The sequence below is a fragment of the Cladophialophora bantiana genome (genome assembly GCF_000835475.1).
Source record: "Cladophialophora bantiana CBS 173.52 unplaced genomic scaffold supercont1.5, whole genome shotgun sequence".
Classification (NCBI taxonomy): domain Eukaryota; kingdom Fungi; phylum Ascomycota; class Eurotiomycetes; order Chaetothyriales; family Herpotrichiellaceae; genus Cladophialophora; species Cladophialophora bantiana.
This window is the reverse complement of record NW_015971579.1, coordinates 764,787-780,431: the sequence shown is the minus strand read 5'-3', so window position 1 is coordinate 780,431 and position 15,645 is coordinate 764,787. Positions and strand designations below refer to the sequence as shown.

The window sequence follows — 15,645 nt, the reverse complement described above, 5'->3', positions numbered from 1 at the left end:
ACTACATAATATAGAATAAGGCATTCAACTACTCTAATTCTTTATATCTACTGCGTTGCGTAGGTCCCTGATAGAATTATATTTCCATAGTAGATATCTTTAATTTTTATAATTTTTTTTAAAAATTGTATATTAATAATTATATAATAATTTATTAAATATATAAAATATATAAATCGATTCGACTTAGTTCGGACCGATCTCGAATTAGGCTAAATCAATCTAGCCCACCTATAAACCCCTGAAATCGAGTCCGACCTAGGCCAGAACCGGGCTGGAACTGGGCTGGAACCGGTTTAACGCAAGACGGGCGGGCAATATAGTAGTATACCGCAGCTCGGCCGTCCGCCAACGGGACCAAAATGGCCAGGCAGACTGATCCTGATAATAGTCGACGGCAACGTTGTCGGAATCGAGGTCCAGGTATGCCCGCAAATGGCGCTTTGGGCGACTTTTATTAGGGGCCGCCATAGTCAGTCAGCCATAGCGGCCAACTATTAGGGCCGTCCGTGCTCTTGCCAGTGCTGTCTGCGGTCTATCATCACCGAAGCGGCGATTTTCTTAACAGGTCAGAGACTTCGAGCTTAAACCACTCGTGCGAGGCCGTGGTTGCGATTGCGGGGATTATTGCTGCTCCAAAGCATCGGGACCCCACTCCGTTGACTTCGGCTTCCACCCGCAGGCCTCCCACATCATGGCTTGATGAGATTGCCGAATTCACCGGGCAGGTCCGGGTCACATCTCGAAAGAAGTCTGGTAGCGATGTCCATTCGCTCCGCACCTGTGATTTGCCTTTTGAACAAACGGTCGGTCATATTATTGATCCCAGGGACTAGGCGCCCAGTCCCCTCAGCCTCGACCAGATCTTCTTGGCCAATAGCCAAAACCCCATGGGGAAGATACCGCGGGTGTGCGACTAACGTCTTTGAACCTGGTAGTGCTTTGGGCTCTGGAGGGCTCGAATACTATGTAGACAGGCATCGACGGAAGTGTGACTACTGGACAAAAACTGAGGTTCAGACACATCTAGTCTTCATTGCGGAGAGACAGAGGCTGCTGAACGACCTCGTAAAGGACTCCAACTTGAAGCTTTTGGGTTTCTCCATCTTCATCTTCTTCAGACTCTGGTCAAGATCAAGTTGTTATAGCGAGCACACGCCCTCTTGCTTTGATCTCCAAGACGATCACCCTCCCTTTGCAATCTCACCAACTCCAATTCAGCATGTCGAAGCCTGGTACTATAGTCACAGCTACCATCATGCCTGATGAAGCGAACCGCATGGAGCTGATGTACACCAAGGCCAAGTTCTTCCACCACTATCGTGCCTTCTTCTACTGTGGACTAGTGTCTCTCGGAGGGTTTCAACTTGGTAAGTCACAGCTGTTTTGCTGCCTCATCCGCAGATTGTCTGCTAACTTACGTCAAAAGGTCTTGATCTTGGGGCTATAGCTGGGTTTCAAGCCATGCCCGGATTTCTCATGATTTTCGGATTTCCCTCGAAAACCTCAGCCCTTGGCTGGGGCATTGACCCAACAGTCCAACAACTTATCAGTTCGTTGATGCTACTCGGCTCCTTTGTTGCCTGCCTTTGTATTGGCATAATGGGCAAATACCTCAGCAGAAAATGGGTCATATTCGTCGGCTGCTGCATCAATCACCTCGCCGTCATTCTCATGATAGTTGCAAAAGATTTAGCAACGCTCTATGCTGGCAGAATAGTCATGGGCCTTTCAGTTGGCATTCTCGACGTACTGCCCCAATTATACATCCATGAATGCGCTCCAGCAACGCAGCGAGGGTCTCTTCTTGGTGCCTTCAATGTCTTTGTTAGCATTGGCTTGCTCATTGGATCCATCGTGGACAACTACACATCAACCTTCATGAGCAGAAACGCCTACATGATCCCACTCTACACCTTTTTCGTCGTTCCGGTTATGTTAATGGTCGCATTGCCTTTCATCCCGGAGACCCCGAGATGGCTCATCGAACATAACAAACCAGAGCAAGCGAGAAAGGCTTTGGGCAGGCTCCGACACAAGGACACCAGCCCTCAACTGCTTGAGGCAGAGATGCGAGAGATAACCACGTCCTTCGAGGCGGAAAACACACTGACCGGGAACGTGGCACTTTTCGACTGCTTTCGCAAGACAAACCTTCGCAGAACGCTCCTGTCGGTGGCACTTATGACCTGTCTTACCGGCTCAGGCGCAGTGTTCATCCTGGTCTACGGGACTTACTTTTTTGCCATTGCAGGCCAGACAAATGCCTTTGCGGAAAGTGTAGGAATGACCGCTGCTGGGCTGGTCGCAACTCTCTTCTCAATGTGGTTGATTACTCGCCTCGGACGACGGGCGATCTTAATGATCGGTTTTGCAGCCCAGGCACTCTCTATGCTTATTGTGGCTGTGGTATTCCAACATCTCTCAACCAGTGCGACAGGTGGGAGGGTGCTCGTTGCCTTTACAATCATTTACCTTTTCTTTTACAACATGTGCATTGCCCCATATCTATATCTCTGCGCAGGAGAGATCCCGACACAACGACTGCGCGGCTATACTCTAGGTATGGCTATCGGCGTTTCCTTCGCGTGGAATTGGGTTGCCACCTTTACAGCCCCATACTTTTTGAACCCCTTAGACCTCAACTGGGTAAGTAAAAAGCTTCAAAATGGGATCTATTTGAAGCTGACACGAGGATAGAGTGGTAAATACGGATACGTCTGGTTTGCTTCCAACGTCATTATCCTCATCTTCGTCTATTTCGTTGTCCCTGAGACGAAAGATCGCACATTGGAAGAAATTGATGAGATGTTTGACGAGAAAATTGGTGCACGCAAATTCAGGAATTATAAGTGTACGCGTGCAGAGAATTCCCGTGCTATCGGAGTGAATGTAGTAGTTGAGGACAAGCAAAGAGAGGTACATGACCATGTGGAATCGATTTGAGAGCAATTTAAGCCACATCTCGGGCTCGGTCGAGAAACAGAGACAGTTGAAGGACAAAGAGTCTGAGAATCCGACTTAGGGCGAAGCGTACTACGGTGTTAGATGCTGTTTAATGCTCCTCCAAAACGCATAATCACACAAGGTGAATTCCTAGTTTCGCTATATTTCTCTCGAAGTGTTCTCTATCTTCTGATTGAACCCCCCTCCCCCTCTTCCCCAGGGGACTTAATACGAGAGAATTGAACGTAATAGTTGCATTTTTTAGGGCCATATTTCACACCTTCAGCGTGACTTAGAGCCTACGCGTGAGTCTCTTCCCCAAGCATTTTTACCGCCGCACTGCCCGTAGGAAAGAATGGGGAAATTGCAAGGGCGGGCGTTTTTTGAACGTCGGGACCCGTTGATGGTGCATTTCCCTCGAGTCAGCACAGCTCCACATTTACTTTCTCAACAATGCAGGAGTTGTGGCAGGTGGCGCTGACAGGAAAAGTCTCTTACATAGTACTTTCCAAAATCTCTCGATATTAGTATGGTCCTCTCATCATATATTCCGCAGGGCACCCATCTCATCTAACATTGGTCTCTTTCGTTAAGCAGGATATCAATATTACCAACACAGCAATACCGACATCAACATTGCTTCTACCCTCAAAATGAATTACACTCGAAACGGAACTGGGCCAGACGGTATCGCCTATCCTGGCTCCAGTGGCATCAACGTCATTGTCATTGGACTTGGTTATGCCGGTGTGACTGCGGCGATTGAATGCCATCGGAAAGGTCACAAAGTTTCGATATATGAGCAGACACCAGGTGTTTCAGTATTGGGTCTGTAGGTGTCATGCGAGGAACTCTGCGGCTGCTAACGATCCTGACGTTACCAGGCGATATGATCGGACTTTCCCCCAATTCTGCCAGAATCATTGCGAAATGGGACAGAGGCGGGATCCACGAGCAAATCATTCCACATGCAGGTCAATACGTCGAGAATAATATTCACAAGCACGACACCGGCGAGATCCTGTTCAGTCAACCAATGTCAGGGTACACGGATTTCCAAGGCTACCTCGCTCCAAGGCCTGTACTCATGAAGCTATTTGCGGACTACTGCCGAAAACTCGGAATACCCATCTTCTTTGGACACAGAGTGATTGACTTTTTCGAAGACGAGAACGAGGCGGGGATCATCCTTGAAGGAAGTAGTACGAAGATCAAGGCGGATTGTGTACTTGCCTGCGACGGAATCCATTCGAAAGCCCGAGGTACCATTACTGGCTGGCAGGACCGGCCTTATCCAACGGGCTATGCAGCCTACCGCGCCTGGTATGATGCTGATTTCATTCGCGACAACCCAAAGCTCCAGTTTCTATTCAAAGGTGACTACGACAAAATGGAAGTCTTCATTGGGCCCAATATGCATGCCATTTTCGGGACTTGCTCTCAGCAGAGGCTCATTACGTGGACCGTCACCCATAAAGACGCCCTTGACGTTGTCGAATCATGGACCCAACGAGGTAAGATCGAGGACGCCATGGACTACATCAAAGGCTGGGACTCGAGGATACACGAAGTCATCAAGCACACACCTCCAGACCAGATCTTTGACCATAAACTAGCCTGGCGAGACCCGTTGCCCAGATGGACGTCAAAACACAATCGGATGATCGTATTGGGAGACGCAGCGCACCCTTTTCTGCCGACTTCTGGCCAAGGAGCAGGCCAAGCAATCGAAGACTGTGCGACTATCGCCATCTGTTTGGAATTGGGAGGGAAGAAGAGAGTTCCACTCGCATTGCAAGTCTGCGAAAAGCTCAGGTGAGCATAGAAATTCCACAATTTTGGGAACCATGGCTGATGAGCTATCATTCATAGGCATGCCAGAGCATCTTTGGCACAGAAGATGGGCATCGAAACTCGCGAGATATGGCACAAAACCGACTGGGAGGTGGTAAAGTCACGGCCAGAGATGGTTTCCATGCCAAATCCTGCCTGGCTCTTTGCACACAACCCTCAAAAATACGCCTACGACGAGTTTGATATAGCGGCTCACGCTGTTGAAACTGGTTCGACTTATGTGCCAACTAACGTGCCGCCGCCTGAAGTGAACCACCGAATCAGCGACTTCAGGGACGCACAGAGCGACAAGTTGCACAACGGAACTGCCCCTATGCGGGCGAAGATCTAGTAGACAAGACCCTGATAGATCTTAGTATCTCGAAGGCCAATATTTCACTCCTCTCTTGAGAATTCAGCAAAATCATATTAGCTGTCTGTTGTCACTTTAGAAATGCCAACAATATGCCGACATGGCTGTGAGACTCCACAATTCTCTATTCGAATGTGAACCGAGACTAGCTTGTCCAAGTCTCTGCTCGAATCTTCACTAGCCACCCTTGGAAAGCAGGAGCAAACGATGATAAAACACTACAAAGGGAGTAAGTTTCCATACACAAGTTTCAAGTGAATACCAGGCTGATAGTTACCGCTTTGTCGGCCATTGTTGGACCCCCGAAGCGCAGTTTGATATGAAAATCTCCAAGCGTTGGAGAAAACCGGAAGTCCGGCGTCGGGTGCCCCCTTTCCATGTGACTTTATATCTCGGCGGGACGACGTCGGCTCCCACCCGCCATGACAAAGGTTAAGCAATGACTCTTTTCGGATGTTGCCCGAAGGCATTCCAGATGGGGGAGCTATGGCTGGTGTGCTTCACAAAGAGGACGATGCTATCTTCAAGCTCGTGGATGCGTGCTTCCCGTGCATCTTGGCAAGGGTCGCCGTCAGCTGTCATAGAGTGCTACACCTCGTCCAAGTCTTGAATGAGCTGAGCTCAACTAAACTGAACCGAACTGAATAGAGCTCGGAAAGAGAAGGCACATTTGTTCCTCTTTCCCTTCATCAGATGTCTCAAGATATTGTCCCCTGGGAGGTGTTCCCTCCGACCCCGAAATTAGACCTATCTAGAGCCGAACAGCAAGGACTCGTAACGACGAAAAGAGGCATCCGGTTCTGGCATGCAATATTCGGAATCCCGCTCGAAAAGACGCTGCGTGCTGGACGAGTACCCATCTTGCTGATGCATGGGGGGGTCAGCAGCTCCGACTGGAACGCACTACAGGTCGAATACCTCGCGCCAAATCATACGGTGATTGTGCTTGATCTGCCGGGGCACGGGCGGTCACCATTCGACGACCGAGAGCTCTCTTACGAAAAGCTCGCCAGAGACGTCGCGGGGGTCCTGGATGTTTTGAAAGTTCCCAAGGTGGCGATTATTTCCTGGTCTGAAGGGACCATGCTTGCCTGGTCGATGCTCGCGTACGACCAGCATCATCGCATCGACCGCGCATTCTGCTACTCAGCCCTCGACGACTACAGAAAAGCCGATGCTGAGCAAGTCATGCAAATTTGGATGGTGGGGGAGTATTTTGCTCGCACGCGGCGAGAATGGGAGGACACGCACCCGGGCCAGAAATGGGACGACTTTCTGGGTGCGTGGATGACAATGTGGACGCGGGAGCCGATTTGGACCGCCGAGACTTTCAAGCACGTTCCTGTCCGAGGAGAGAGTAAAGACGCTCCGATCGTTTGGATCGTGACGGGTGACCATGACGAGTGGATTCCACCAGAGACACATGACCGCATGGCAAAGTTCATTCCGAACTCGAGTTATCTCAAGATGCCGAGCGCGGGACATCTCACTTTTATTCAGAATCCGGGCATGTATCATCGGATGATTGACTGTTTTTTGGAAGACACCAATGTCGTGTCGACGCTGAAGGCCTCGCTGTGATCGTGGATCAACGTTTGCTTACGAGGATCAGATTTCCAGATGGATGCAATGCAAAAGACCATCACCAATGGAGACCACTGTTAATGCTGTAAGGGGCAGTCAATGATTAAGGGGGCTTGTAAGCCTACTACCTGAGTGGTGCACAGGATATACTCACAATCATGACCTAATCCTGATACAAATTTCAATCAAGCAGGCTTTCCTGACGTGCCCGTTCCACAGGTGAAATCAGCCTTGCCGGTCTCCAAATCCGCGGGAAACGAAACATGTTCATGAATCCACTTCCACTGCCCTCCCTCCACCTTCGTCAGCAAACTCGTCATCCTAAACGTGAAGGAAAATTCCCTCCCATCAGTCCCCGTGCCCCAGTATCGCTGGATCATCGTCGCGTACCCAGTCTGCTTAGACGTGGCGACGATTTCCAAATCCTTACACGCGAGGTGCGAGTCGTCGTAGTACGCGTCAATGCTATCGTAGTGTTGGCTGAAGCCACCGCGGGGGATCACCTTCATGAGGTCGAAGTACATGGTTTCTGGGAGATCGTAGAAGGATTTGGCCCGTGATTTGTTGCCGAAGTCGGTGTGGTTGAAGTGGATCCAGGCTTTGTAGTGTGCGAGGATTTCCTCTTCTTCTTTTTCTAGGGACGGATTGTGATACTGGTAGGCGTCGTATATAGAATGTTAGGTTGCAACATTTTGTGAATTGATCTCTATTTTGTTTTTGTTGATATTTTGTTGATTTTTTTCCGTGGCCAGCTCAGCAAGGAGAAGGGAGCGTGTTCGGCGGACATACCTTGCTTGGGGGCATTCCTAATTTCTCTCGCAGCGTTTTGACTGTTGTCAGATTGTTCTGGAGATTGGGTCAGCCAGTATACTTCCTTTCAAACCACCCGTTGATGGCCATACTTCGTCCATCCATTCTGACTCCGCAGCACTAGCCATGATGGTTTTGATATTTTCTCAAGGAATTCAAAGCGTCGATAGGCCTCCAATATTCTATTCAAAAAAAAAAAACACAAATAAGATCAAAATAGGATAAAATGACGCTATGAAATCTTTCTGCGGTGTATCTGCACTTTTGGGCGTCGAGGCTATGACTAGCTAGAAACGGGCATCTCGGTACTCCAACAGTGGCCTTGATTGATTTCAGCAGGACCCACCGGACACTCGGCGGCAAGACCCCGATTCTCCACATCGGCTTGGTTTGCAGGAGCCACAGAAAGTAACTTTCCTTGTCGGAACTGGGCTGCGGGGGCGAGCTTGTGGAAGTTATGCCCGAGTTTACTGCTTCTTTTCAAAGATTGAGACGGTGGATTGCCTGTGGAATGCCTGTGGGATGCTGCGACCAACTAGCCATAGAGACAGTAAATCAGGGACTTGGGTATGTCTTCCTTTCTGACACTTCTAAAGGCTACGATCATTGGTTTTGGGTGTCTTCGCGGAACTAACGACAAGACCGCGGCATGCTCGCTCAAAACATGTAACAGAATTTATTCATTATTCAGCACTGCAGACCAGTCCTGCTTCCTCACCCATTCTTCCACACTACCCAGTCGAGGCTGATGTCGGAGCTGGCAGAGAATTAGCTGACGTGCATTTAGGTGTTCTTGAGGGAAGAAGAAGGCTCGACTCACTTCGTAAGGTTGTGTCAAAGCGGGATCTTCTCGCAGTTTGTACCCGAACTCTGTCATGTTTGCCATGCCTTCTCCCAACATTGTTCTAACACCAGAGTCCAGGTCCCCTGGCATCTTGTCCAAGATATCACTGATGGGAATTGTAGTGACTTTGGCCTTGACATTGAGTATTTTTCTCCATATCTCGACAAATTCTCCAAATGTCATCCAGGCTCTGTAGCCCATGAGTTTTGTCCCTGGAGGCTCATTGAGCAAGGCTTTCACTAGTGGGCCAGTGTCTTCGTCCGCTGCAATGAATGGGAGTGGAGTTTCAACAGCAAACTGACTGACGAAGTTGAAAGACCCATCTGATTCCTGGATAGTTGAATTTTAGTTGCTTTCTCGGAAGTTTGGTCTTCGACGCACGTACTTTCTTGGGCATCTCTGTGGAAAGTTTTGCAAAATTTGACAAATATACACCAACTTGAATAGTATTCGTCTTCTTCCAGAGCTCAGGGTATCTCTGTCTTCCATACCGCTCCGCATGCGCTTTTGTATCTGCGTGATAAGCACCAGTGTACTTTCCTTCACTATGTTCGGCCACGTCGGCAATGGTAGAGAAGACGAAACGCTCCAAGGTGGGTATTTTTGTTGCTGCGTCGAATATGTTTTTTCCCTGTTGAAGCTCGTACTCATAACCCCACCGGCTTAGGTCTTGTGCTTGATTTCGATTTTTGCTGAGATTTTCGTCGCTCAGCGGCTTCCAAAAGTCCGTCACTCCAAATATGACATGAGCTCCACTAAATGCACGTATAAGTGATTCCAAGTCGTCGAGATCTGCTTCGACGATCTCAACGCCCCGAGCTGCCAATTTCCGGGCTTTTGAGCCTGATGGGTGACGCGTGACACCTCGAAGTCTCCAGCCAGGCAGTTTAAGAAAGGAGTCGACAACTGAGCCCCCTTGCGTGCCAGTTGCACCGATGATGACGATCAACTTCTCGCCAGCCGTCATTATTACTCTTCGTACATCAAGAAAGGAGTCTGGTAAGCAAAAATTGAGATAATCTCTTCCTCGGGAGTCATTCGGCTTCCTCAGTAAACTTCTGCAGTGGCAATCCGAGTGAGAAGAAGGTCAACCCCACCTAGTATCCCACCGCAAAATCCCCATGCAGTCTCCACGCTCGGGGTGGGCAGCATATCCCCATCTTAGAATGTACTTGCCCAGAAGTAGTATCTTTGTGGCAATCACGTTTATAGGCACATGGAGTATTCAGCGGGCCAGTCTCAGATCACCTACCCAGTAAATATCTCAGTATTAGTGTGCCGGCATCGGAAGATCACTCGGTACTGAACCAGCAGATTTCCTTTGAGAGGACTTTGAAGTCTTAGAATCCTTCTACCACTAAAGATATGTCGAATCTCGACAACGTCAGCGTGATAATAGTAGGTGCCGGATTTGGGGGCCTCACCACCGCAATAGAATTGAGGCGGAAGGGGGCATCTGTCCTGGTCCTTGAGAGCACCAAAACACTTACTGAACAAGGTCAGTCATCATCGGTCCCGGATCGCGTCAGCATAGCATGATACTGAGGATGCTAATGACAGGTGACACTATCCAAATACCTTCGAACGCATCTAGGACTTTAGCCAAATGGGGAAATGTCCTTGCAAAAGTTGCAGAAGATTCAGCCCGACCGAAATTCCTAGAATGTCAGAACTCTCAAGGAGAGCTCCTTAACAAACAGGTCTTGCCTCTGAATTATGATGGCTTCCCCATCATTTACCCTAGCCGTGGTCGTGCGCACCGAATCATTTTTGACTATGCAAAATCGATCGGTGTTGAAGTTCGCTTTGGTGTTCGCATATCTCGATATTTCGAAGACGAGCATGAAGCCGGGGTCTATTCCGGGGATCAGAAGCTCACTGCAGATGCCGTGATAGCAGCAGATGGAGTGCATAGTAAAGCCAGGTCTTTGGTCAATAGAAGCCCCGAAAATTCCAAGTCAAGTGGTTTCGCAGCATACCGCTGCTGGTTTCCAATTGAAGCTCTGCCCAAATCCCCTCTACTTGGCGACATCATCAATGCAAAAGAAGACCGATATTGGACTTGGATTGGACCAGACGTTCACGCACTCGTCATGACCAACGTGAAATTGCAGTGGTTGGCATGTTTCTGTACGCACAAGGTGAGTGCTTAATAACAAACATATTCTCTCCCTTTGCATGCTCTCGTATCCTCTTGAACTATGCCAACTGGGGCTATACAGGACACTTACACAGCCGAGGAGTCGTGGAGCTTTCCAGGCAAGAAAGAGGACTTGCTGAAAGTTATTGAAGGGTGGGATGAAAAATTGAGAACAATTTTCGAATCAATACCACCCGAGAAGCTGATCGACTGGAAGTTACTCTGGAGGGATCCCGCCTCATCCTGGGTCTCCAAACATGGTAGGATCGCTCTTGTGGGTGACGCCGCTCATCCGCACCTCCCTAGTTCTGGTCAGGGGGCAGCCCAGGCAATTGAGGATGGTGCGACCGTGGGAGCAGTGCTTGATCGAGCTGGCAAGGAGAATATCGCTCTGGGGCTGCGTGCATACGAAAAGATCCGGTGAGTTTCTCCTGTCTACTCTCATGACTCAAGTGCGCCCTGACTGACCTCATCCAGTTTCACTCGGACAAATCTAACTCAACGTATGGGTTGGGAGTTGCGCCATCTCTGGCATCGAACAGATTGGGAGGCTGTGAAAAAAGATCCGAAGATCCTGGACTTCAGGCAGCCGTACTGGTTGTTTGGTGGGGATCCTGAAGCCTACGCTTATCAGTCCTTTGACGAAGTGACTGACTGCATAAGAAACAACCGGGACTTTGAGCCAAAGAATGTTCCTGATGGTTATCGGCATAAGAATTGGACGATGGAGGATGTTATAGATCTGGACGGGAGCAATTTTGTGGTTTACGATTAAAAAGGGTCAAGAAAAGGCATATCAGGGAACCTTGTCAAACATCAGATCAACCTTTCAGAAATGTTACTTTGACTTGTTGTTACTTCTGAATAGGTCTTTTCTCCCTCCTTCGAGGTCTTGAGGACCTCCATCCCGAGGCTTTACCACACTGTTCCTCCACGTTAGGAAACTGGCACCACAGGTTCGAAGGCCGCTCTGACCATTCAAACCACTCACAACTTCGAGCTCGAAGGGAGCTCGAATTCGGCGACTCCAGTAAACATCCTGAATCTATGATATTTGACAAATCGCAAACCCGCCATCTCGCCAATATTCCTGATCTCTTCCAGTGTTCGCTCCTTTCCACTGAAGAGTTGCTGGCCACCGAGCTGCTGCATCTGTGTGATCACAGGCCATCCGGATTGTTGTCTTGACATGTTTTGTGAGGCTGTGCTGCTGGACGCTGCTTTGGGCGTAATAAGCCGAGGAATGAAAAGCTCATTTACAAACACTCTTGCTTTTGGGTTCTTTTTCAGGGCAGGCTTCAGATTTGCCAATACTTTGGCAGCGATTTCGTCCTCGTACTCTCGTCTGTGCATCCAATCAGTCCTCGGGATGGATACACGGAGAAATTCCCCCTTACATAACGCCACGTAGCCAGTAAACCTCGGCGACAGTTTCTTGAGGAGTGAAATAGTCATGCACCTCGAGCTTTATTTCTCCTCGTTCCATTTCCTCTTCATAGCCTTCAAAAGTCTGCAAGTGTTAGAAGACAGGCCAGGGAATCATAGAGTGTCAGAAGTACCTTCTTCAGGACTGGAATCATGTGCTCGAGTTCTTGGCATATCACGTTCAAGGACGGAAACGTCTTCTTGACCTCTAGCATCACACTACCCAAACCAGCGCCAACGTCACAGATTGTCGATCCGTAGCTGTCCCACGGTAAGTCGGAACGTGTGGCTGCTACGGTGATGGTCGACATCCACGGTACTCCGACAGTCATGTTTGTCATACAGGAGGCACCTTCGGGTGTGAAAATGTATTCGAGGACACTCTTGCCGAAAACTTCAGCGAACGCTCCGTCCTTTGCGTCAATGCTGTGCGCCCGTTTTGGGTCTTTCATGATGGTAAGCCAGGCCGGCCCTGCTTTATATGCGTCGTGAGTTCTGCAAGAGATATTTAGCACAGAGCGGATCAAAGGGCATTACGGTAGATGTACTCGAGCAGACAACATTCTCGCGCGCCATTTCCAGATACCAGTTCTGTGCTATGGCGGTTGTTTCGAAACACATCAGGTGCGACTTCCGTAAAGACATGGCGATGAGTCAATACTCGCATGGTACATCCTGAAACAAGACCGTCAACACAGGATCAAGTTCTCTCAGAACAGTGGTGCTCACCAAGTTTATGCTCATTAGTTTCGCAGGCTCTGGCCAACTGAGTTAATGTCATCTCTCCACCATTCTCCACAATCTTGTCGGCAACTTTTAGATCACACGCAACTGCCAAAGCCACTGCCGCATTGTTTGAGATGCTCTCGTACATCAACTTCAGTTTTCTAGGCATGAGAAGCGCTATCAGTTGTTGGCAGTCTGCTATCAACATTTGGGACGCTTCCCATGCTTCACGTGGCAGTAGTTCATCGTCGTACTTCCACGCAGCAGTTTCGAAGAGAGAAGGCGTGTCGTTCCCAAGGAAATTCTCTAACTTCTCTCCTTGATACGCAATATTTCCCAGCAGATTGGCAAGTGACATTGTCGGTGGCCAGAGGACTTGCCGGGCTTGTGTCGAAAGTGATGAGTCAGCTTTTCTGTTTTAGAAACTGTTAATCTCAGGGTTCTAATTGCTCCTTCGATAGCAGAGAAAAAGGGGCTGATCAAGCCTGACTCATCTCTCATTGGCTAACGGTCTCTATGTTTGAGGCAGTCAGCTTCAAAGCTCATAATTGGATGGCTATGTTGGAGTAACCGTCGGAGTGGGCCCGAATCTTGCTCCAAATGCCCGGAGTGGGCCCCGAACGCTCGAAACGATTACCGTCAACATGTTGTCCACGCCTTCGGGGTTGCGATAAGCTTCTCTGAGGGAGGGGCCCTCGGCTGAGTTGTAGATGTCCCATGTTTGACCAATGCCTCGAGGCTGAGAGACCGGCCCCCAAAATGGACTCGAGAAGTACCACCGCACGCCCCGATGTTGGGTCTAGAATGGCCCTTGCTTTTGAGGGTGTTTCGAATCCAGAAACCCAAAGCCGATAACTTTCAATCTCTGCTTTCGAGTATTGCACTCGCAAAATGAAGGGTGTTGGGCCGGATGGTGTTGCCTACCCAAGATCGAGCGGAATCAAAGTCATCATAGTTGGACTTGGATATTCTGGAGCAGCTGCTGCTGTCGAATGCCATCGCAAAGGTCACGACGTAGTCGTGTACGAACAATGGCCGGGCATCTCACAGCTTGGCGATATTATTGGTATCACTGGCAACGCAGCGCAAATAGTCGCCAAATGGGGGAACGGTAGTGTTCACCGAAGACTTGAACCCATCCTGTCCTCATGGCGGGCGAACAATATCAGAAGATTTGACACTGGCGAGATTCTCTACCCTCAACCTATGGTGGGCTACAATGCTGGCTCTGGATACACCGCTCCACGTGGCCCTATGGCGATTATTCTGTCGAATCATCTCCGAGATCTGGGTGTCCCCGTTCACTTTGGCAAACGCATTCAAGATTACTTCGAGACGGAAACCGACGCTGGTATCGTGGTCGAGGGTAAAAAGATATCCGCAGACTGCGTCATAGCTTGCGATGGTGTCCATTCGAAGGCACGCAGTTTCGTGGTGGGCATTGGCGATCGACCGTACCCGACTGGCTATGCTACCTATCGAGCTTGGTTTGATGCGACCGAGGCCAAGAAAAATCCCAAGCTCGCATGGATGTTCGAGGGCGATTCCGACAAGATGGAAACATATATTGGAAACGACATGCACTGCATTCTGGGGACATGCTCTGGGATGAAGGGCGTAGTATGGACAATAACGCACAAGGACGAATATGATAATGTGGCGGAGTCCTGGTCGTTCCCTGGAAAACACGAGGATGTGCTGAACTATGTCGAGGGTTGGCACGAGCGTATTTTTGACGTTGTCCTGGCTACCCCCAAGAACCAACTGGTCGACTACAAATTGGTTTGGCGAGATCCTCTCCCAAAATGGGTTTCTGAGCACGCCAGGATTATCCTCATTGGTGATTCTGCACATCCATTCTTACCAACCAGCGCCCAGGGAGCCGGGCAGGCGATCGAAGACGGGGCCACAATTGCCATTTGCCTTGAGCTTGCCGGGAAAGCCAAAGTGCCGCTGGCCTTGCGCACATGCGAAAGACTGAGGTAATCTTCTTCGTCCATGATGATTTTTCGTCCACTCATTGATCACAGATATGCTCGTGCGTCACTGGCACAACAGATTGGCAAAGAAACGCGGGAGATCTGGCATAAGACTGACTGGGAGCTTGCTAAGAAGAATCCTCAGTCTCTGTCTATGCCTCTTCCCAGCTGGTTATTCGGACATGACCCTCAGAAATATGCGTATGAAGAATTCGATGCTGCTGCGAAATCGATACAGAACAGAACTGAGTATGTTCCGAAGAACATCCCTCCACAGGGGCAGAACCATCGAGTATTTGATTTCAAGGTTGAGGATGCAAGCCCATGGGTCAAAGGGGAAGTACAACCCCACGCGCGACTTTAAGCTCTAGGCACTGGAAGTTCGGTTGTATTGTATAACATCAGAGGCACAGTGGTCTGTCCCGATGGCAAAATCAGAACATAGACCTAAATGGCCACAACGAACCGTCCCAACCTCCAAAGGAACCCAAATTTGTTGATAGGATTATGTAGACTTGGTTTCAGTTGCGCAGCTCTCACTATCAAGGGGCCTTCGGGGATTGGTCCCGAGCTCATTAGCCTTGGAGGGTCCATGGTAGTGATCTCGTGGTCTCTCCCCAGGCCAACAATAACCCACCCAACCCCGCAACCTTCCCCAGCCTTAGGCTCACTGGGCCTAGGCCTAATTAGGCTTCCAGTCATGCCCCGCTTAAAATGCTGTTTGGGCTTCTGACCAGCGCCTCTCCAGTGCCTCTTCCGACCACTGACTTCAATTTATATTTCTCTGTGCAGAGCAGCATGACACCCACGTAAACCTAGATATGGATGCACATACCTCCCAACTTTACGACGGTGGCATCGACCGTTTGCGTTCTGGCCAAGCTTGTCTCACCTGCAGGAAACGGAAGAACAAATGCGACGGATCCCGTCCGGCTTGCTCTTTTTGCAATAAGAGGGGCCTGAGATGCATTTACGACAGTCCTGG

The 15,645-nt window shown here is 49.5% G+C and overlaps 8 protein-coding genes across 8 annotated transcripts; 5 read left to right on the top strand and 3 right to left on the bottom strand.

Annotated features, from left to right (window-relative positions):
- Nucleotides 1–1,258: 1,258 nt before the first annotated feature.
- Z519_03875 (uncharacterized protein) lies at nucleotides 1,259–2,946 on the top strand (the record flags this gene model as incomplete). The annotated part of the gene is made up of 3 exons (XM_016761622.1): nucleotides 1,259–1,370; nucleotides 1,430–2,649; nucleotides 2,701–2,946. The coding sequence occupies 3 exons, from the start codon at nucleotides 1,259–1,261 to the stop codon at nucleotides 2,944–2,946; spliced, it is 1,578 nt and encodes a 525-aa protein (XP_016621960.1).
- A 653-nt stretch (nucleotides 2,947–3,599) lies between these two features.
- Nucleotides 3,600–5,131, top strand: Z519_03874 (uncharacterized protein; the record flags this gene model as incomplete). The annotated part of the gene is made up of 3 exons (XM_016761621.1): nucleotides 3,600–3,774; nucleotides 3,831–4,761; nucleotides 4,819–5,131. The coding sequence occupies 3 exons, from the start codon at nucleotides 3,600–3,602 to the stop codon at nucleotides 5,129–5,131; spliced, it is 1,419 nt and encodes a 472-aa protein (XP_016621959.1).
- Nucleotides 5,132–5,845: 714 nt separating this feature from the next.
- On the top strand, nucleotides 5,846–6,733 carry Z519_03873 (uncharacterized protein; the record flags this gene model as incomplete). The annotated part of the gene is made up of 1 exon (XM_016761620.1): nucleotides 5,846–6,733. One exon carries the CDS (start codon nucleotides 5,846–5,848, stop codon nucleotides 6,731–6,733), a length of 888 nt encoding a protein of 295 aa, XP_016621958.1.
- A 188-nt stretch (nucleotides 6,734–6,921) lies between these two features.
- Z519_03872 (uncharacterized protein) lies at nucleotides 6,922–7,674 on the bottom strand (the record flags this gene model as incomplete). Its single annotated transcript, XM_016761619.1, has 3 exons — nucleotides 6,922–7,389; nucleotides 7,526–7,582; nucleotides 7,639–7,674. The coding sequence occupies 3 exons, from the start codon at nucleotides 7,672–7,674 to the stop codon at nucleotides 6,922–6,924; spliced, it is 561 nt and encodes a 186-aa protein (XP_016621957.1).
- A 548-nt stretch (nucleotides 7,675–8,222) lies between these two features.
- Nucleotides 8,223–9,357, bottom strand: Z519_03871 (uncharacterized protein; the record flags this gene model as incomplete). Its single annotated transcript, XM_016761618.1, has 3 exons — nucleotides 8,223–8,303; nucleotides 8,367–8,720; nucleotides 8,776–9,357. 3 exons carry the CDS (start codon nucleotides 9,355–9,357, stop codon nucleotides 8,223–8,225), a joined length of 1,017 nt encoding a protein of 338 aa, XP_016621956.1.
- A 398-nt stretch (nucleotides 9,358–9,755) lies between these two features.
- On the top strand, nucleotides 9,756–11,305 carry Z519_03870 (uncharacterized protein; the record flags this gene model as incomplete). The annotated part of the gene is made up of 4 exons (XM_016761617.1): nucleotides 9,756–9,888; nucleotides 9,951–10,531; nucleotides 10,613–10,950; nucleotides 11,008–11,305. The coding sequence occupies 4 exons, from the start codon at nucleotides 9,756–9,758 to the stop codon at nucleotides 11,303–11,305; spliced, it is 1,350 nt and encodes a 449-aa protein (XP_016621955.1).
- Nucleotides 11,306–11,517: 212 nt separating this feature from the next.
- On the bottom strand, nucleotides 11,518–13,039 carry Z519_03869 (uncharacterized protein; the record flags this gene model as incomplete). Its single annotated transcript, XM_016761616.1, has 5 exons — nucleotides 11,518–11,875; nucleotides 11,928–12,040; nucleotides 12,090–12,450; nucleotides 12,504–12,630; nucleotides 12,685–13,039. The coding sequence occupies 5 exons, from the start codon at nucleotides 13,037–13,039 to the stop codon at nucleotides 11,518–11,520; spliced, it is 1,314 nt and encodes a 437-aa protein (XP_016621954.1).
- A 533-nt stretch (nucleotides 13,040–13,572) lies between these two features.
- Nucleotides 13,573–15,024, top strand: Z519_03868 (uncharacterized protein; the record flags this gene model as incomplete). The annotated part of the gene is made up of 2 exons (XM_016761615.1): nucleotides 13,573–14,663; nucleotides 14,712–15,024. The coding sequence occupies 2 exons, from the start codon at nucleotides 13,573–13,575 to the stop codon at nucleotides 15,022–15,024; spliced, it is 1,404 nt and encodes a 467-aa protein (XP_016621953.1).
- Between the last annotated feature and the right edge of the window lie 621 nt (nucleotides 15,025–15,645).